Here is a 22258-nt window from a genome sequence, read left to right on the forward strand (position 1 = left end):
CTAATATGTTCAGAGAATGTGAGTTTTTGGTCTAGCGTATATATGAATCATCGAGTTTCAAAAACCACTCTGGCAGGTTTTTCAAGTTTCGAGTAAATCACGAAAAACTGTTGTGCATACATGTGAAGCATTAAATATATTCTTTTTTGTAAATGTCTTCAAATGTGTTACTTAATGTGATATAACTTTTTAATTTGTATGCAGATAACTTGTAACACAAAATATATTCGTTTAAATACTGTCCAGAATGGTTTTTGAAACTCATTGTCGAATAGAGTGGATTTTGCATCTCACCTTTAAGAACAGAGTGGTTTTTGTCACTCACTTTGCTAAAATAACACAGTGTTAAAATTCCAGTGGCGCGTCATTGTGATTTTAAAGAATACAAATTCATTTTGACTGCTTTTAAGCATTTTATGAAATTAAACACCAATAATATTTGAAATTTAATTTAATTATATCTAGATTAAACAAAAAATATTCTTATACAATTAAAAATACAATTAACAATTTTAGGTATACTTTAATATAACTTAACAATAAAATATTGATTTTTTTAAATTAATAACCAATTAAAAAAAACTAATGATACTATATTACGATTTTCAAAAAACATAATATCAAATGCTAAATCAATTAAGAAACATAAAAATCTGTAGATATTATATATTTAAGTATTATAAGATATTTGACCGCATTGGTCCAAGGGATTTTAGTCTTGTGCATTTCCAGGTCGTCTATGGGGCGCTTTCGTCCTTTTTTACGGCGCGAAGTAAATGGCTTTCCTTTTATCTGCATTTATTTTTATACGCCACTCATCACACCAGGTGGTCACCTGGTCGACTGATTTCTGGACTAATTCTGTAGCTTTGTTTCTATTCAGCGATCGGGAGAGGATGGCCGTATCGTCTGCATATTGCGCTATTATGCAAGAATCTGCTTATGTATCTATTGCTTTTAGAATGTCCCGGCTGTATAAGTAATACAGGATCGGGGCAAGCACGGATCCTTGGGGGATTCCGGCCATTACTGGTCTGATTGACGATTTTGCTTCATGCAGTTTGACTGAGAAGCGTCTATTGGTGAGAAAAGATTTTAATAACCTGATAGTTGGCTGATCTATTTCGGCCTCTGAGAGTTTAAATATGAGTCCTTCGACCCAAACTTTGTCAAAAGCTTTAGCATTATCTAAGAACAAGCCAACTGTATACGTGTGGTGATTGAAACCGTCTGTAATGTATTGTTTGAAAATTGTTTATTTGCTACACATGTGACATTATACGTTTTATAAAGTCATGAGGAATATTCAAGCATAGACCTGGCAGCACCAGGGCTAACTGTCATTGTCACCGCACGATTATTATTGGATGTTTCATGTTTTTTAATCGGATTGTTTGCACAATAAGTGACGCTTGTTAAAATTTTCTGTATTAAAAGCCATGAATTAAATTATCTCAACAGAGAGCATAATTATGGATGCACCGCCTGAGAATGAGGTATTCGTGCGTTACAAGATTTGTGTTTTCATACGTGCGTCTAATACTACCTATTTCCTATATCTTATCAATTTAATCTTCAGGAGTTACAAGATGCTCTATCATTGAAAGAAAAGGGAAACGAATGCGTGAAATGTGGAAACTTCAAAGAAGCGGCGCTTCTATACACGCAGGCGATAAAAATCGAGCCAGAAAACTACTCGCTTTACAGTAACCGTTCCTTAGCTTATTTACGATTAAAACATTATCATCTCGCAATCAACGACGCGAATGATGCTATTCGCCTTCAACCTGACTGGGCAAAGGTATTTTTTTGAAACAGTTTACCTATTTTTTTCCAATATAAGTAAGTACCTACCATAAATTTTTCATCACCTACACAGTTTTTGGAATACACTATAGACTAAACATAGTAGGTACCAAGAATTAATTGTGTTTAGACTGACTTTCTTATTATAATGATGTAAAAAAGAGAAATATTTGGGTCTTTTTACTGGTTCTCCGCCACCGCTCGCTGTCATCTGTCAGTGAGCGCAGTGTTGCCAACCAAACTATAATTATGGTACATGTTGGTTCGCGTACTATTAAAAAAGTAGAGTACGTCAAAAATACCACAATTTTGAAAAATGGAATTAATTGAATTCGCCGGTTGTGCGAATATTCCCCATTGCTTATTTCATTGCGTTTAAAAGTTGTCTATATTGTCGATGTTTAAAGTTCCGTAAAATGCTCGTACTTCAATCACAGCAAATCATAATAACGTGGAGCGAGGGACGTAGTAAGTATAATCTATATTATATAAATAATATAAGATCTCAGTGTGCGATATTAGTCTATGGACGTAGTCTTGCGTTGTATACTCTAAAAAACTAACGTGACATTTAATGACGGCGGCCGGTGTTAGCATTCTTCGGTCGTAAGAGATATTTTAATAAAGCAGGGCATCGGAATTTCTCGAATTCTCCGTTATGTTTATGTGACAAACAAAAAACTTATATTTTCAACACGTCCTATAATTTTTGCCGAAATACTATAATGTATTAGAATGCGTACTATAATTTGATGACAAAAAGATAGCTGAATTCCAATATGGCGACTGACAGATAAAGACGACGGAGAACCAGTAAAAAGCACCAAATATTTAACCTTCTACTCCCTTTTCAGGGAATTGACTTAATATTTATTAAGTAAGTACTTAATTATACATTAATCTAAATTAAATGCTGTGAATTTAATAATAACGCAAAAATTAATAACAAACAAACTAACTCCATTTTGAATTCAAAACTTCTGGCCGTTTTATAATGTATTTATTATTCTTAATTTTGTACCATTTTTCTAAGAAGACTTAATTCTGCTTTTTGTAGCTGGATTTGTTTGTTATGATAAAAATTATACATCCATGGTGCAATCGAAGACTGTTTTTCTAATAAAATTTAGCCAATGCTTTGAGTGTGACCCACTGTTATATATTGCATTTTTAATAATAATATTTTGAATTACATGAGGGGGAAAGAATATACATTTCACTTTATTATTTTAGTCATGTTATCTATACCTTCATTTCAAGATTGCAAGATATAAGATAATATCCATATAAGATCAATTTCACCGAGTTATAAAGTTGTTGAACTTCATTATCAATATTTTGAAACCAAATGCAGCTGCTGACTACAAACCCAACTACAGATCAATCTAGCGATATCTAAAGCTAAATAGAAAAACCAACAAATGTTAATTCTTGGCTCAAACGCCCTGTCATTGCGGAGAGGGAGTTTTCGGAAACAGATTTATTCCATCCATTGTACATTACCATTAGTGAGGTTTTATTTTGATTTCATTTATTTGTTTATTACCTATATTCATGGCCCCCACATCCTGGTGCGGGCCCCCAGGCTAGGATTTTTGCCGGATCACCCTACCTATCGCTAACGATAAAGGCAGTGTTACGCTCTACAGTAGAGTTTTCCATATGGTGTATGCGTAAACTTAATCTGTTTATTTAGTGTTTTTTGGCGACTTTTTTACAGTTAGAGAGAATTTGTGATGTGTGCTTATATCACTTATCTCGTCGACTCGCCACTCCGGGCCCTTCCTGAACCCGGGTCCCCAGGCTAGAGCCCTGTCAGCCCCCCCTTTTTGGGGGCCATGCTTACATTAATTTATTATTATTTAAAATTTAAATAGACAATTATAGGGGTTGAATAAATATATTTTGCTGTTCTGATATTCAATTTTACTTTCCCGAAACAGCTGCCAATATCAATAACTTGACTATTGTAGATTTAACAATAACTTTGTTTTAAAACTAATATAAATGTGTTTGTTTCTTGATATCCGACACCAGGGATACTTTAGACGTGCGGAAGTGGAGTCGGCTGTTGGTTTAGCTGATGAAGCAATTCTCTCTTATGCCAGAGCTCTTCAGCTTCTTCCTCAAGATGCCAATATCATCGACGCTATCAAAAGAGTTAAACTCTCGCAAAAATTGCAAAATGAAGGTATGTAGCCATCATAATAATAAAAGCGTTTAACCCAATGCAAATCTGTGGTGTTCAGCTACAACTATGTAAGTGAAATAAAAGTACATTAGTTTTTAATAAGCTTAAGGAGTTAAAATTCATTTGAATTACTGCATAAAAAACTATGTCACGTTTGTCTTTGTCGTGGATACACACCCCAATTTACTAAATAAAAAAATAATAAAGTGGTTCTTAATCTTGGGTTCGATCGAACCCCAGGGGTTCGGTGAGTCAGTCTCAGGGGTCCGGCGGAGGTCAAGACACACACCCGACTCATATGATTCGTGATGACTAGCCTCGCTTGACCATCATTGGCAAGCATCATCAGCAATCCTTTTCGAGGATGCTGGACATAAAAACGAAGAAAAGGAACAGACTTTGTTGCGAAAATGACATGAGAGTGGCACTTGCCAAGGTGAAGCAGCGCATTTCTGAACTGGTCTCTGAAAGGCAACAGCAGAAGTCAAACGGATTTGCAGTAAATATTCATTATTATGTTTTTGTTTAGTACAGTGATGTTGATGCACGGTTAATTTTGTGCACCAGTAAAATATATACCTATGTTTTGAATTTGAAAAAAATCATATTTTATTTTTCCAATTAAGGGTTCGGTGAATGCACATATGAAACTGGTGGGGGTCAGTTCCTCCAACAAGGTTAAGAACCACTGATGTAAATGTAAAATCAAATTTTTCAAAATGATCTATTTACAGTACTTATTAAGAATCTAAACATTGTTAAATCTTGTGTATTGTTTTATATTCACTAATAAATAACAAAATATTATAATCGTTATGTATTCATAGTATATTCAAGGATGTAATAAATAAATTTGGATAGCTCCTGGCGCACATCTATAATGATGTTACATATTTATACCATTACTTTGATTTAATTACAATGTTAGTTACCTTTCTTTGGCAGAATTTGAAAGACCGGGATAAAATTTTTAGAATTAATTTGTATAAGTCAGAGATGGATCGGTAGCGTAAAAGAATACTCACCCGGAGAGTGAAGATGTGAGCTTTCATCCCTTTTGGTCTAACATGTTTTCTATGTTTTTTTTGTATTTGGCTTTATAATCCAATGCTTGGATCGTGACCGCTCCATCAAGAGGTTTCTTAACAGATTTTTGTCTTTCGAGAAATAGATATTAACCATTTGCTCAACCTATTGGGTCCGTACTAAGTGTCCAAACACAAATTGAAAAAACGACATGAATTTACCATACCCAGGATTGGCATCTGAACGACTTTATAAGCCAACATGTTATCACTGGGCCATCACAATAATAATAATTTAACATTTTTAAATAAAGATTGTTTTTTTTTTTTTTAATTTATTGTTTGTACTTAGTGGGTTTTATGATTTTTTGTTTTCATTTCAGCTGATCAAAAACTTCCATGGGTTTGCGCCTGCGTTGGTCTCATACTTGGAGTAATCATTGTCATTTTGGATTACGTACTGAAGGAAAGCAGTGTAACTGTTGTAAGATACCCTTTTATAGATGAAATAATATTGCTAAAACAACATCTTCTTAATATATATATATATATATTATTAATTATTAAATTTCTTCCAATTTTATATTTGTAGAACCCAATTATGCAAGTGGCCATAGTTCTGGCCATTGCTGGAGGAGGGTGGGGTGTCGGTAGAACTGTTGTTCTGATGCTGCAAAGAAATGTTGGAAAGCCATTATTGCCGCCGGAGGAAGGTTGGTTGTTTTGTTGAATACATACTGTTAAACCATTATTTCTCTATTTGTATCATCAAATCATATTAGTATCGGTTCCATGTAATAATAAAATTGACACCCTCTTCAAAAAATTCAACCCTGAAATTTTTGTTTTGCGAAAATTTGTTTAAACATGGCGTGGCAGTTGAAAAATAGTGTGATATATTATTATGCACGTCACCACTCTAATATTTCCAGTGCCATCTCATTTTTGGCTAGTATATAGACAAATATGACACATCATTTGAACTGATTTGCATTACATCACCATGTTCGATCCTAAGAGATATGTGCCAGCACAGAGTGGATGTTGTATCAACAGATTTTTGTTTTTACGTAAAATGGATGTTAGCCACAAATCTATTGGGGTCCATGCTCCAAACCCAAACACACATTGAAAAACAATGTGTATTTACCAGACTCAGGATTCGAACCTGGGACCCATGACACTAAGTCGACGCATTAGCCGCTAGACTATTGTGGGCATTATTTGTATAAAATTATGAGCAAAAAGGCAGCTATTTGCCAAAGTCACATTTTGAGATAATGAGACATTGACCTTATTTCAACTTTTCGTAAAAAACATTTCAATAATTTGGATGAATTTTTTGATTTATGCTATAACCAAAAACCAGTATCTTTCCAATCGATGCTGTGTTTTTGCTTATAAATCTCTTTATACTGTCTTCTTGTTTAGAATAACTACCATTTTCGTGAAAAAAATGAAAAACAATGTCGGTTTTTACACTGCAATAAATTTTATACTTACTGCTTTTGACTTCATGTCAAATGGTTCAGAATTTGACGTAGAGTGTAGAGCATTATCTCTACACTAACTAAATTTGTGATTTTTGTCGAAAAACTACCTTTTTCCTTGGCAGTAGTTAAAGTTTAAATGCCCCAACACATATTGAAAAACAATAAGTGAATTTGCTAGACCGAGGACCCATCACATTATAAGCTGACACGTCACCGCTCGTCCAGTGTAGCTCTTAATGAATACACATTTTAAAAAAACATGTAAAATTTAGACAACAAACGGACAAACATGTCAATATATTCAATAAATGTGACAGTTAATTAGTCAGTTTTTGTTTGTTTGCGTCTTCCTAGGATAATTATTACGCCAATTGATAATAAATATAACTCATTTGAAAACTGTCGACACCAAGAATATGTTTGAATTAATATTTTATCAACCATCTGTGATCAATAATATTGTTTTTTTTAATGTAGCAAGCGATAGTCGTCCGTGGCAATATTGGTTAACTGGCTTAATGCTGGGCATTTCTCTCATGATAATGGACTGCACTGTTACTGAATTCTTCGGACTGAAAGTAAGAAAAACCATATCACTGCAATATAACATATCTTTTGGCAGTCACTTGTTTATAATTCTATATATATAACCCTATTCTAGCAGTTGTGTTGACTGTTGACTCTTTCTTTCAATTCAATTAATTGTTATAAAATGTTCATCAACCTCCTAGTTATTCATTTTTTAAAATACAGTTTTGTGCACATACAGGGTATTGTAGAGTTGATGTCAATATTCAAAATGATATATTTATTTGAATTTGTAAAATTGAATAACATTGATATTGCTTCTGGATTATTAAAATTCATTGTACTTTTATCAACAGAATCCGGTGAGCCAGATTGGGTTTGCTCTAGCAATAGCGGGAATTGGATGGGGTATCGGTACCGCTTTGCAACGTAGAAAATCTAGTGAAACAAAAAAACCCACCGAAGAACCTGTCGAAGGTAGGATATAAATCAATTTAAATTCTTTTGTGAAATTCAATTTTATGAGATTGTGACTTAACGGCCTCCCAAAAGGGGCCGATGCACTATAGAGACGAGCTTTGGGTTACATAGGTGAATCGGATCATAATATTAAGAATACAAAGATTCGGATTACTCGTCCAGTGACGTACCTAGATAAAATGCCGCCCCATTTTTTTATACAGTATTTTCCTTTCCATCCTTTCATGAGTCCAATATCTAAGAAATGTGTTGTATGGATACATTACTAACAAAATATCAGACTGTAATTATTCGCAAATCTGCACGTGTTGTCTCTGGTCACCAAGGATGACGAAGGGCAATGGAAGTAAACTAGATATCGCGATCTCGACAAAACCAGTGAGCTGATTTTTTTAATGGAAAGATATTTTCGTTATTACTAAGTTTTGGTAGCTATTTCTATATATTCCAAATGATTCTTCTCGATTTGCCGCCCTTCGAGTAACTGCCACCCCCAAGCGACGCACAATCTTCACATCATTGTCATCACTGTACTCGTCCATCTATCAATAAAGCATCACAAATGAAGACTTACTTAAAACAAGGATTATTAATTGCTAAAGTGTAGCCTTTTCAGGTTGTCTACACAATTATTAACGTATGTTAGGGGCACTGAGTGTTTGTCTGAGATTGTCGCATGGGTTATGCCTTATTATTACAAGGTGTTCATAATATTTATTATAATTTTTTTAAATTTCAATTATTACACGGTTCTTAAATTGTATGATTAGTGACATTAGGTTGCGATTATTTTGGTCCAAGAGACGGTATATTGACATTGACTATTTGATGTTAAATTCCGAACTAATTATTAGCCCACTTTCTTTTTAAGTGTTTAAAATATTTCATGATCTGTTATCTCTTCCGTATGCACTAATACCGACAGAACTGTCTGCCTTCAGCAAACGGCCCCTCTAGGGTACGAAAAGACCGGATCATCGCCCTCCAGTCTATTAGTCAGCTGGTCTTGAATAAGTAAGTAACCCTCCTCCTAGCTACCATTCAAATATAATAATAATATTAAATAAGTAGTATTAATTATATTAATATTAGTCAGTCAACCTTAAAGGGTTAGATACATCGCGTGATGTATACAGGTCGATCGGGATTGGTTGAGATACCTCATACGATATGTCGCATAGCCTGTCGACGCTCCAAGGACAGGAGCAAACAGGATAAAAAAAAATCAAAAAAAAAAGCAGTAGAAAAAAGACCTTTCGAGCGAGATGACGTTATGTTAAGTTGCGAGTAAAGATAATAATGTTAAAAGATAAAGCTATTGTATTAAATTTAAGTTATTGTGAAGTTAGTTAAGGGACTTAGTGAAAATATAACAGTTTTAACGTACGCTGAGTTATTTATTGTGAACCCTTCCTTACTCCTGGCGAGTTGAGAAATAACGGAAAAGATGTATCAAAAAAAATGTGGTGAAATGTATGAGGTAGCAAGTGGCTCTAGCAACGTGTGGGCTTGCAACGCTGAATTCGCTTGCCGATAACCCAACCCTGAGATAGGAGAAAATAAACGTGAGTACATGTACATTAATTCCCGAAAACTCGCCAGACGCGGAGTTAGGAGATGGGCAAAAATGAATACAATTTTTAAGATTGAAGAAAAAGAAGATAATATGTGTCAATTTAAATTTTAAATATAAAGAAGATTTTAAATCTTAATTGCGAAGATTTTGAACTAAAATCCTAAATCCGAAAAAGAAAATTTTTGCAAAGTATAATAAACAATTAAATATAATTACGACAAATAAAAATATATGCAATGACATGTTATATTATTAATTTTATAATACATAAATTCGGTGAATAACAAGTGAACATACCGATGTATAATATAAGAATAGCCAATAAGAGTGACGGAAAATTCATTGCTGAAGCAACTTAATTATACACAATATTATAGAAATTTATTAAATAAAAACAATAAACGAAATACGTGGAAATATTAAACATAGCGCAGCTGTTCTATAGTTAAATAGTAGAATTTAGAGAGCAGAGATTTTAATTTTGTTTTAACGTCAAAATAATTAACAAGTATATAAATAAATTCTGATTTGGATTATAACAAATAAATATTGCCAAAACTAGTGTATTCACGGAAACACCAAAGAGAATGATAAAAAGAATCCCAGAAATCGTGCGTCATTCAATACGAGAAAACAAAACTACAGTAGAACTCGGAAAGTCGAATTCCGAATTTTCGAATTTCGAGAATTAAATAAGAAAACAGAATTGTCCAGACTGGGCACATGCCGATTACCCGGTCCAAATCTGAGAACAAAGGACAGTCTCAGTGGTGCCCAATAGAACGAACTGTTAAGATGCCGGAAATTGACAAGACGGCCGGACCAAGCGACCTGTTTGAGCCCGAATTCCAACACGGACAAACGTTTGCGTCAGACAGCCCGAGGACGGATGTCAGCGCCGCAGAAGCGGCACAAGAGATAATAGACCTTGAACTACCTCCATTCCGCAAATGGCCTCATAAGCCAGAATTGGAGGCTACGTATGACGGCAGTGCGAAACAGCTGGTGGTCGAGTTCCTCACGAGTTGTGAAGAATACTTCAAGGCCGCCAGGAGTCCAGCTGGCAACTGGACTGGGATAGCGCTCCGCCAGCTACGTGGGGAGGCCAAAGATTGGGGCAAGTCAGTTCCCACCTCCGATAGCTGGCGCGCCTTTCGTCACAGAATGCGGCAATATTTTGAGTCTCCTGCGCGACGGCGGATGCAAGAGACAGAGTTAAAGAATCAAATTCAAAAGCCTCATGAGGGTGCATTCATCTTTCTGCTAAATAAGCAAGAATTAGCGGCAGTCCTCATGCCTGAAACAAAGAGCACCATTCTTGCAGGATGGTTTTATGACCTTTTGACAGACCATGACCAGCTACGCTTAGACCGCAGAGGCTGGAAGACTCTGGAGGAGCTCCTAGACGTAGCAGAGGAGCTGAAGCCACCAACAGACGCGGTGCTGGTTGTCACACCAACACCTGCGCCACCTAAGTCAAAACCCCAGAAAGCTTGCGGATGCCGTTGCGACGTGCATGACCGACAACCAGCCAAAGGGCAGACCCGGAATTGGAGAGGCGAAACGCGCATAGAAGAGCGTAGGCCGCAACCAGCGCAGTCTGAAGAAAGAGGTGCCGGCAACGACGACCGCGACCACCAGAACAGCAACTGCGGTGGGTACCGTGGACGTGGTATCCAGCGTGGTGGAAGACCCCGTGGAGTCGACCGAGACTCAACGGGACAGTGTCGCTGTCTTTGATGCCCTGACTACCACGAGTTGAGGGATGAACTGAAGTTTTCCAGCGGCTCCCTTGCTGCTCAGTAGACGCAAGGGTGAGCGGGGGTTAGCCGCGCTGTGTGCGTCTGGTGAGTGCGGGTTTCGGGATTCTGATAAAATCCCGGCACCTGAAGTGCCTACCACCGCACACGGGCGGTCAACGTATGCCGATGTGACTACCAACGGTAAGTTGGCTCGCTTTGGTGGTGACTCGACATGCCGAGGCCGCGGGGAATCTACAAAGGTTCGTGTAGTTATTAATAAGAACGCTAGTGACATAAACAGCGAACTTTGCCCAAAAGGACAATACGCTGAATGTTTAAGATTAAATAATAAGCATATGGAAGTGGACACGGGAGTTATTAAAATCCCTTGCACCGACACTGGTGAACAATTTAAATTCGTGGCCGTTCATGGCACCGATAATAAATTGGTTGAGGCTGACCATTGTTTATCAGTAGATTTAAGTAACTTCCCTTGCGCCGACATTGGCAAACAATTTAAATTCATGCCTAGGATTAAGACTGAAGCTGGTCAAATTAAAAATGTTATCAGAACCAATGTACAGGGTGCGTGCTTTAATGCCGCCGAGACTGCAGAAGGAGATAATTGTAAAAATAATAAGATTGCTGAGACTGTCTTTGATGTTTTTGCCGACGCTGGCCATTGTTTACCATGTAAGCATGTAGCCGAGACTGGCCTTTATATTAACGCCGACGCTGGCACTAGTTTACTCCTTAGGAATTTAGATAAGAGGTTAGAAAGTAAGTCAGAAAATCTTGTCGCAGGTAAAGAGGTTGATAGGTGTGTCGAACGAGGTGCCGAAATTCTTTCCAGCGTCAGCAACAGAGTCGCTTCCTCAGAGGGCTCGTTGGTTGACAAAGCAGATGGTGTCTATAATACTTGGTCGGAGGGATCTCGCCCACGGGGAGGGGGCCGTCTGATGAAAATACCGCTCCGTATCGAGGGTATAGATGCCGATTTAGAAGCAGTGGTCGATACAGGTGCTACCCACACTCTAGTGCGTGGAGAACTCGTCTGTCCGCCGCTCGTACCATGCGGGCCGCCGCAGACGTTAACTGCCGCTGGAGGGGGTACGCTACGTGCTCGGGGGGAGAATCTCGTTCGGGGGCTGCTCCGAGACGATAGATTAGAAATAAAAGCGTTAGCACTCGACGGCCTCTATGTGGATCTCCTCCTCGGCCTCGATTGGCTGGATGATCAAGAGGTAGTGATTGACATGAAACGCCGTTGTTTGCATTACGGACGTCTCCAGCGTCGGACCATTCACTGTTCACCACAGCGAACACCTTTGCCATGCGGCCCGATAACACTGGCTGAGTTGGATCCCAATATCCCTGAGGCGGCTCGGGTTTCTTTAGCGAAGGTCTTAGAAGATTTTTCCGACCGTTTTGCGGAGACTGGGCCTCCAAGCCGTACAACAGAGTTTCGTATCTTCCTAAAAGACGAAACTCCCTTCAGAATTGCGCCTTATCGACAATCTGAACAGAAGCGTAAACAAATTCAAGAAGATGTGGAGCGAATGCTGGTGGACAATATTATTGAGCCGAGTAATTCGCCCTACGCCTCTCCGATCGTATTAGTCCCGAAGAAAGACGGAACCTCCAGGTTCTGCGTCGACTATCGGCGGCTTAATTCCTTGACTAAGGAAGAAGCTACGACTTTGCCTTTAATACTAGAAACATTAAAAGATTTAGGACCAGCGCAGATTTTTAGTTCATTAGATTTAAAGCATGGTTACTGGCAAGTGCCTTTGCATCCATCTACTAAACCTTTAACAGCTTTTACGACGGCCGATGGAAGCTGCTACCAGTTTCGAGACTTGCCTTTTGGAGCGAGGGGGGCGGTCGGTTCGTTTCAGCGCCTCATGAGTCAGGAGGTCCTGGTCGGGCTAGTTAATAAAATCTGCTTAGTTTATTTAGACGACATTATTATATACAGCCGCGCGTGGGAGGAACATACTACCCACTTACGGCTTGTTATGGAAAGATTACAGAGGCACGAATTGCGCGTCGCGGCGGCTAAGTGCCAGATCGGACGTCGTAAGGTGAATTACTTGGGGCATCGTATTACTGCTACGGGTAACGAACCTCAGGTACATCACCTCGCAGAAGTAGAAGCTGCGGCGGTGCCAAAAACTAGAAGAGAGGTACGCGCTTTCTTGGGCCTATGCAATTGGCTCAGAGAGTACGTGCCACGCTTTGCGGAGTTGGCGGTGCCGCTTACGCGACTATTGAGGACGACTGTACGCTTCCGTTGGGACGATGCCGCAGAGGAGGCCTTCCGCCTTATAAAAACGGCCCTGTCCCAACCTCTAAAGTTGGCCAGACCAGACTTCTCGCGACCCTTTTGCTTACAAACAGACGCGAGCGGTCATGGCATTGCCGCCGTACTCTTTCAGCCGAAGGAAATTGAAGGCCGTGACGTGATCGCGTACGCGAGCAGGCGTTTGAGTGACACCGAGTCGAGATATCATAGTAACGAACAGGAAATTCTAGCGGCCATTTGGGGAGTAATAAAATACCGCGGCTACCTGGAGGATCGTAAGTTTACTCTGATCACTGACAATCGGGCACTTACGTGGCTGAATACCGCAAAGAATCAAAAGGGAAAATTAGCGCGTTGGGCAATGATGCTCTCGGAATTTAGTTTTAGCACCGAACATTGCCCGGGAACAGAGAATCACCTCGCCGATCTTCTCTCTCGGAATCCGCAAGGTCCGGCGGAGAAGACGATGAGTCCAGAAGAAGAGAGCGAAAGAATGGGAGTACCGATGCCTAGCCGGCCAGCGGTGGCGTTGTTGTTAGAATTAGCGGACGTTGCCACCGCTGTGCTCGAAAGACAACGCGTGGACCCGGTGACGTTAAATAATATAGCTCGACTGACGACACCAGGGGGAGCGAGACGGAGGCGTGAAGGGCTGGCCGTTCAAGACGGAATCCTAGTTCACGTCTGCCTAAACCAAGACCCGAAAATCGTCGTACCTAGCAGCATGAGGGCAGAAGTGCTCCGAATTTTCCACAACGATAGTGAACACCCTGGTGCCGAAGAAACAGACAGAGCAATACGAAGGCGTTACTATTGGCGTCGGCGCCGACGCGATATCGGAAGATATGTCCGCGGCTGCGCTGACTGCGCCACGTGTAAAAGGGGTGCACTTCAGCCGCCGGCGCGACAGACCTCTCATACGGAGGCAACAAAGTCTTGGGAGATCGTAGCGCTGGATCTGATGGGGCCATACCCCGCCACGACGAAGAGGAATAAATACATCTTAGTAGTGACAGATTTGTTTTCGCGATGGGTAGAAGCCTTCGCGATTAAAGCGGCGACGGTTGCGATTATTTTACCTCTCTTGGAGGAACAAGTACTTCAGCGGTTTGGTTATCCGAGAGCAATTCTCACGGATAATGGGACCCAGTTTAACCACCCGCTCTGGTTAACGACATTAGAGTCCTGGGGGACGTCACATTGGACGACGGCTATTTACCATCCGAGAGCCAACCCTACAGAGCGTCGCAACCAAGAAATTAAGAAGGTATTGAGAATTCGGTTGCAAGGACCTGAACAAAACTGCTGGGATGCCTGTCTTCCGAAGATTTTGCATAGCCTTCGTTGTCGTCGAAATGCTGCGACGGGTTTCACCCCAGGGGAAATAGTATTAGGTCGCGAAATCTCACGTCCTGGTGACTGGCGTCACCCAATTCCTTTAGAACAAGGTAGAGCTGCGAATTTAGATCGAGAGCAGATTGATGAGGCGGTTAGAATAAGTCAGCAGGCGTACTTCGATGGTCGGCGGGGTCCTGCAGGTGCGGACCCGCCTACTTTTGAAGTAGGGGAGAAAATTTACGCGAAAGTCCATCCCGGAAAACGGCCAGGCATTTGTGCGGGACTCCAACCACGTTGGTCGGGTCCCCACGTCATCCTTATGAGAGCCGGTCCGTCCATGTACTGGGTGAATCGACGGGGACGTGCATTCAAGTTCCACGTCGACCAGATACGTAAACTTTACTCGTCCGATTTAGATTCGCTAGAGACGCCAGAGGGTCTAGACCCGCCCGTGACGCCAGCAGCATCGCCAGCGGAGATCCGTGACGATCAAACTGACGCCGCCGATCAAATCAGGACGTCGCAAACCAACCAAATGCTAGTAGGTGGTGGTACTGTAACGGTGTTAACCGACAGGCCCGCTCCCTATACGCCTATGCACGGAGAAGATGCACGCCTGAGTCATGGGAATAGCCATGACCTGGCCGTTTCTAAACGGGAAGCGTCACCAGTAGAAATCCGTGACAGCCAAAGCGACACCGCCGATCAAATCGCGACGTCGCAAACCAACCAGGTGCTAGTAGGTGGTGGTACTGCAACGGTGGTAACCAACCGGCCCGCCCCCTATACGCACATGGATAGAAAAGATGCACACCTGAGTCATGGAATTAGCCATGACCTGATCGTGTCCAGAGAGAACGAGGCGAGAGGCGGTGTACCGCCTGCAAGTCCTCTAAGTTCGCAGGACCGTACAACCTGTGAATTCAATAGCAGCAGCGCCATCACAGGCAACTTAAAGCCGAATAGATTAGGAAAAGAAATACCGCTACCGGACCTCACCATCCGTAGTGATCTAGAGACGAGAATCGATACCCTCGTGGGGTGCAGTAGCAAAATGCCCTGCATCCCTACAGAAGCTTGTGTAGAAGAACGGCATGCGGAGCCATGTGCTTCGGCCATCCGGACGCGGATGTCTGAAGGAACGCTGGAAACTCTGCCGTCAATCGAAGCTTCAGCTAGATTACCGCCCGAAAGAGTAGAAGGACCGACAGCGGTAGAGAGACGACCACGTCATTTCGGTCGCGACGGAAGGCGACGTCGTCTCAGCCCCAAAGAGCGAAATAGTAAGATAACAGAGAATTTATAGGTTAAAGGGTTGTGTACACCAAAGTTGGCAAAGTTCGTCTCGAACTATTAACAGCATGACAATTTTAATATAGAAAGAGAGGATTCGTATCTGCGTCCAGTATCTCGGTGACTTTTATTTTTCCAAAATCATTTTTTTCGCTCCACCATATATTGACGTAGATGAGCATTTCGATTTCTCTCTCGTTAGCAGAATAATGGAGTGAACTAGATGCCAGAATGGAGATAAGAGATTTCTTTGTTTTGTTAGATTTTAAGACGTAATTACTTTACTGTGTCGTCGATATTGTTACTTATAAATAAAATAAATATAAACATGATGTTGTGTTAAATGTAATTAAAATTAAGGTTATGTATAAGATGTTAAATGTATTAAGGATTGAGATACATATAAAATGTTACTTTTAATTTAAGACTTGCAGTCGAACTAGCAGAATAAATGAGATCGAGTAAAATCATTTAATTTTTTTATTAGAACTATTCAGATTGTAGTCATTCTCTATCCACGCAGTGGTTAACTTTTAGAATGATAGCTAGAAGGGTAGTTGCATAGTCCAGTTGATGCTGAAAGCCGACCTTCCGGTCTCTTTTGGTGGGGGGCGATTAATACCGACAGAACTGTCTGCCTTCAGCAAACGGCCCCTCTAGGGTACGAAAAGACCGGATCATCGCCCTCCAGTCTATTAGTCAGCTGGTCTTGAATAAGTAAGTAACCCTCCTCCTAGCTACCATTCAAATATAATAATAATATTAAATAAGTAGTATTAATTATATTAATGTTAGTCAGTCAACCTTAAAGGGTTAGATACATCGCGTGATGTATACAGGTCGATCGGGATTGGTTGAGATACCTCATACGATATGTCGTATAGCCTGTCGACGCTCCAAGGACAGGAGCAAACAGGATAAAAAAAAATCAAAAAAAAAAGCAGTAGAAAAAAGACCTTTCGAGCGAGATGACGTTATGTTAAGTTGCGAGTAAAGATAATAATGTTAAAAGATAAAGCTATTGTATTAAATTTAAGTTATTGTGAAGTTAGTTAAGGGACTTAGTGAAAATATAACAGTTTTAACGTACGCTGAGTTATTTATTGTGAACCCTTCCTTACTCCTGGCGAGTTGAGAAATAACGGAAAAGATGTATCAAAAAAAATGTGGTGAAATGTACGAGGTAGCAGCACCTTGGTGGAGAAACGTGGGGTGGTTCTAGTGACTGGTGGCCAGCTCTCTCCTGTTAAATTGATTTTTAGAATCTATTTAATTTTTAAAGTCTTTTGTCACTAGGGACGAAGTACCTACCAGCTGAGCGATGTGCAATTGTACCAAGTTGGATCAAATTGTGATTCAGATTGATACGCATCTTCAATATTAATATGTTTCTGATATTAAATTAAATACACAGTGTTGTGTGTTTCTATGGTTTCTTTAAGTTGTTAATTCATCGGAATTTCTGCTGGTGCCAGTATCACAATGTGTTGTCTCGATATTAGATGCGTAGCAATCATACCACTCAGCATTACAAGTGTGACACACTTCAATATTTATGTTTTGTTGTCAAAACAAAACAAAGTGACGGAAGCGATCGTCAGCATTTCCTGAATCAACCTAAATCAATAGTGTCTATTATAATTTATTTAATTGCGACAATGTCTCTTGTAATGTATGGACTGCATTTGTATAAATAACAAGGACGATTCAAACTCGTCACTCATCATGAGTCTGGTCACTCAACACAGTCAACCATCATTCACTCAACTCCAGTCTCGCGGTCTTATTAATTTCTCGATAACATCACTCGTCATCTTTATCATTGTATTTATTTATTTTTGTATCGATAAATAAACTCTCCTTGAAATTTCCAAGCAACCACGACTATTCTTTCTCCACACCTCAACATCCCCACAGATGTTTGACAAAAAGAACACTCACATATTAGCATTTTTTAGAAGCGCCTCACAAGCCGACTTCCAATTTAGATACATTTAGATGTGATACTAATATAATTTTTTGATGCGTTTGTTGCGCTTCTGAAAAACGCCAATGTGTAAGGAGACAAACGGCTTATATCGAAACGTGTCTAATGATTACACCAGCAGATGTCGTTGAAATAGCAATAACTACAAGAAACTCTGAAAATCGCAGCAATGCATACTACTTAAGGCCATGCATTAGTTGAGGCACGGTCTAAAAAGATCGTTGCTAGGCGATGCGCGGATTGCGGGTCGCGGGTGCAAATGACGCCTGTCAAACGAAATATTATTTGTCATATAAATCCAACATACGTCCATTTTATGTTCTGTTTATTGTTCTATTAGTAACAATAATAATATATTCATTGACATGTTTTCTTTTTAAAGTAAATGGGTAACGTTTTTAGTCATCTTTACACGATTTTAGAATTAATTGGCCCGTCGCCATCACGCAGCAAAGTGACGTGTTTCTGGCTCGACGTTCTCTCACTGAATGTGAGCGAGTCCAAAATTTCGTCGCGCCTACAGTTGAAAATTATTTGGCGTTTCACTGATGCGTCACCTTAATCAATTTGCTATGAAACCCTATGTACTGATTCCCATAATACTAGATCAGGAAATTATTTTGAACTATTCAGCAATAAAAAGCATAATATTTATAATATTATCCACCCTTGCAATTCTCAATATTTCTATTGGGGACTTCATAACGGTAATTCATCAATAAGGTTGTTCACCTCTGTCCTAAACACTTGCACACAAACAAGACAATTCGTTGTAAAAGTGGAATGCACGTGTGAGATTATATTCATTATGCATAATAGTAAATGTAGTGTAGTGTTTACAATTAGCAAGATCGTATTTAGAATTAACACATCTGCAGTCTCTGTATAGAGGTGGTCAAATATTGTACAGATGTTGTTTATGTCATCACAGTCACGCACATGTGTTTATTTCAATTGATAAAAAAAAGATTTAATAGAATCGCTTACGGAATATTTTATAGAAACACATTGCGTCGTTGATATCTCAAGATCAGTTTGCATAAAAGTGTGAGGAATTAGCACTTGTATAAATAGAATCACAATGCCAACATGTTACAACACTTTTGAAATATTTGCATGATATTTGGTGGATTCAAGTTAATATATTGAGCTATTAATTGCAGTAGTTAATGATTACTTACCCAAACTGCTTTAAAACTGAAGGAATTCTTTGCTTATATAGTACTATTTTGATAACCCTATACAGTGGAACCCCGATCTACTGTTCTCGCTTAAATCGTTTTCCCGCAGGGATCGTTCATTTTTGAAAGTCCCGCCAAACACCTATTAGAACAATAATTATAATCCCGCATTAACCATTCCCCGATTTATCGTTTTCCTTGATCTATTGTCTAAATATAATGCTCCTGTCACAAATATTATCCCGATTGACCGTTTTTTTTTTTTTTAATATTCATTTTGCTTTCATATAATTGTTTGATACTTTGTTTGCACAGATCTGTCGGCGCTCAATCTCGCCTGACCGTTCAGTCGCGTTGCTTTCTTTACACAGGCCGCTCAGGCTTGCCTCGCATCTCGTATCACGAATTTTTATAAGTCGCAACTAAAATGCCCCCCATGAAGAAAACACTAGAACTCTAGCTGAGAAACTTAAAATAATTCAAGACGTCGAATTTTTTTTTTATATATTCTGCATTTATCGTTTTTTGGTTCCCTTGAAAATTGAAGAATCGGAGTTTCACTGTATTACAGAATTTTGTCAAGCCTAATAAGCAAAGATATTTTTTTTTCCTTTCTGATATTTCCAATTGATTTGGCATTATCATGGGTGAAATAAATAAAATCTTTTGACTAACTAATTGATAACTATACTTTTATTTTTTTTCAGAATCACCAGTGGAAGAAAACAGTGTCCCAGGTAGAAATCGATACACGAAAGCTCAAGCAAAATACAGATACAAAAAAGGAAAAATGTAATGTGCGTATCGAACACCGTGGAACTTAATACAGACCAATTTCAATTAGGTAAACTATATTGACGATCTTTCTAAATTTTATACTTATTTGTATTTATCATAAAAAATCAATGCCTTTTCTAGTTTGACTCTTGTCCTGTCGGCTTTGTGAAAATGGTCTTTTTCAAAAATCATGTGAAATTTTGCTAGCAACGATAACTACCCATACCCACTTGTAAAATATCTGTGCAAATAAAATAATGTGTAATTTAATCCATAATGAATTTAATAAAGATTGTATTGAATGGATTTATTGAGTTTTATTTAGCATACATTAAATAAATGTTACACCATGTTAAACTTCATCAGAAATGGGAGAATCGACACAATTTAATCAATATTCTTATTCTCATTAGTCCATGTCCAAGTTTGCCCCTTAGTTGGAGCGTATGGACACCACACGGCGCCTACAAGAATCCTTGTCACTCGCCAGTCTTCATGCGTCATCAATATTAATAAAGTCATAATACATATTTTGTATCAGAAGACAAGGAAAGTAGTGCATCAATGAGTACCTAATGAAAAAGGATGATGTGAAAGGAAAAAATTACAATATGTATCTAAAGGACGCTCAATCTCAGGAAAGTCACTGAAGTCAGTGAAGTCAGTGAAGCGGTGCATTATGGACTGTCACAACTACTTTGAGAAAGATGCGCATTCGGTGATCTGTTACAGGTTACAAACTCATACGGTACTAACTTGAAAGGCGATATTTATTATTAACGCCAAGAACGCAGGAAATATGAGGACAAATTGAGTCTGCTCATTTTGTAGAATATTGTGACAGAAAAGTAATAGGTACATAAAGGAGAAATTAATATTCATACACAAAATTACAGATATTGGAGGGGAATAATGATCCGATGAACTCTTTTTAAATAAAATTGAGAACCAAAAATTATTGTTCCATTATTTTTCAATATTGAATAAACACAAGTTTTAAGAATGGTAAATTCTTATTGAAAATACATAATTATTAAATACCTCAGAAAACCTTCATATTAAAAAAAATCCTGGAAAAATGATTTACGCCAAGTGGGAGTCGAAAATCAAACTTCACTATTCGGGTGAACGCTGTATTCACTGGCAGCACTCACCAGGGCAGTGAAAAGATGTGAGGTTTGATTTCCACTTGGCCCAACTTTTTTTCCAACATATCCAAGGTATTTCAAAAATTATTATATTTGTCTGGTTTTCATTAATCAATTTTATAAAATGTCTTGCTCTACATATATTATCTAGATAACAAAAATTTAAAAATTCTGTAGGTAACTTCATACAGTCGAACTTGGTTATTACGAGGAAGATGGGACTGACTGAATTTGATTATAAGCATTACTCGTTATATAGTTATCGCGCCACGTTCTATTGAAGCATAGAACAAAAAAAATCTGAAACCATCGTAAAAATCTCTGAAACAAGCATGGCATTCATAAACTACAAAAGAAGTTGTTTATTGTAATGAAGTGCTGAGCCGCCGGTGCTGGTGGGTACCTACTGACTTCACAAAGCTTGGATTTTTTACATGCAATTTCAACCATATGCGTGGATACTTTTTCAATGTTGTCGGCGAAAACACCAATTAGGTACTTAGACACTAAACTAGTGTCATAAACGTAATTCGATCCCGGTGGCATCGGTCTAGTTAACTGCTCGGTCGGATTTTATTGTTTAGGGTCGAAAATGTTTTTAAACGATCGACACATTAACAGTTTTGCTCGGTATACCCGAGAAGTAGCTTGTTATAAAAGTGAATAAATGTATGGAGAAAATCATAAACTAAAATGTTTCCAACAACAACGAATGTTTCCTCATTACATCCGAGATCTCGCTATTTCCGTAATAACCAAGTTTGACTGTATTATAAAAATACATTCATCTTTTTAAAGTTTTACGTGTCGTTTTGTACCTATGATTCTATTGAGCATCACGTGTATCAGACTAGATGACAAAATTCATCACATTTAACAGATTGACTATCTATCACAACTGTATTATTTCATTGTGAAGACATTTTTTATAGTGCGAGTGTGGCAGACATATCAGAGGCAGATAAAACATCGATTTATCAGAAACTCCAAGACTATTATACGTAGCTACTCTACCTTCCAAAACAATGAAATGATTTGTCATATTAAACGATTTTATGTCGGGGTTTAGGAAGGATGGGATCAGGAACGGGATAGGGGATGTAGGGATATGTTGGGGATAAGCATGAGACTCGGGGAAATAGGATGCAGGGTCGTGGATGGTTTGACTTATTACCTCTAAGACCTCAGTTACCTGTCCGGTTACTATACTCATTCGTGTAGGTTCCTAGATTAATAAAAAGGCATAATAAATGGGATAAATATAAATATCTCGGTTTGAGCGCCACTCTATGTTGATGCATAGAGACAATTGTGATAAGGAAAATTAAATGAAAAGCAAGTAGAGAAATTTCAACAATTGTATATTAATAAATAAGATAACTTGCGGG

General features: G+C 38.8%; 1 protein-coding gene across 1 annotated transcript; it reads left to right on the forward strand.

The window, feature by feature from the left end:
- Positions 1-1323: 1323 nt before the first annotated feature.
- LOC147072850 (tetratricopeptide repeat protein 28-like) lies at positions 1324-20029 on the forward strand. The gene is made up of 8 exons (XM_085945915.1): positions 1324-1496; positions 1580-1801; positions 3844-3997; positions 5406-5506; positions 5615-5735; positions 6993-7093; positions 7400-7520; positions 19653-20029. The coding sequence occupies exons 1-8, from the start codon at positions 1473-1475 to the stop codon at positions 19739-19741; spliced, it is 933 nt and encodes a 310-aa protein (XP_085802041.1). The 5' UTR covers positions 1324-1472; the 3' UTR covers positions 19742-20029.
- Positions 20030-22258: the final 2229 nt, after the last annotated feature.

Source organism: Rhyacophila brunnea, unplaced genomic scaffold (assembly GCF_057557595.1).
Source record: "Rhyacophila brunnea isolate RB1 unplaced genomic scaffold, BYU_Rbru_1.0 scaffold_19, whole genome shotgun sequence".
Taxonomy (NCBI): Eukaryota; Metazoa; Arthropoda; class Insecta; order Trichoptera; family Rhyacophilidae; genus Rhyacophila; species Rhyacophila brunnea.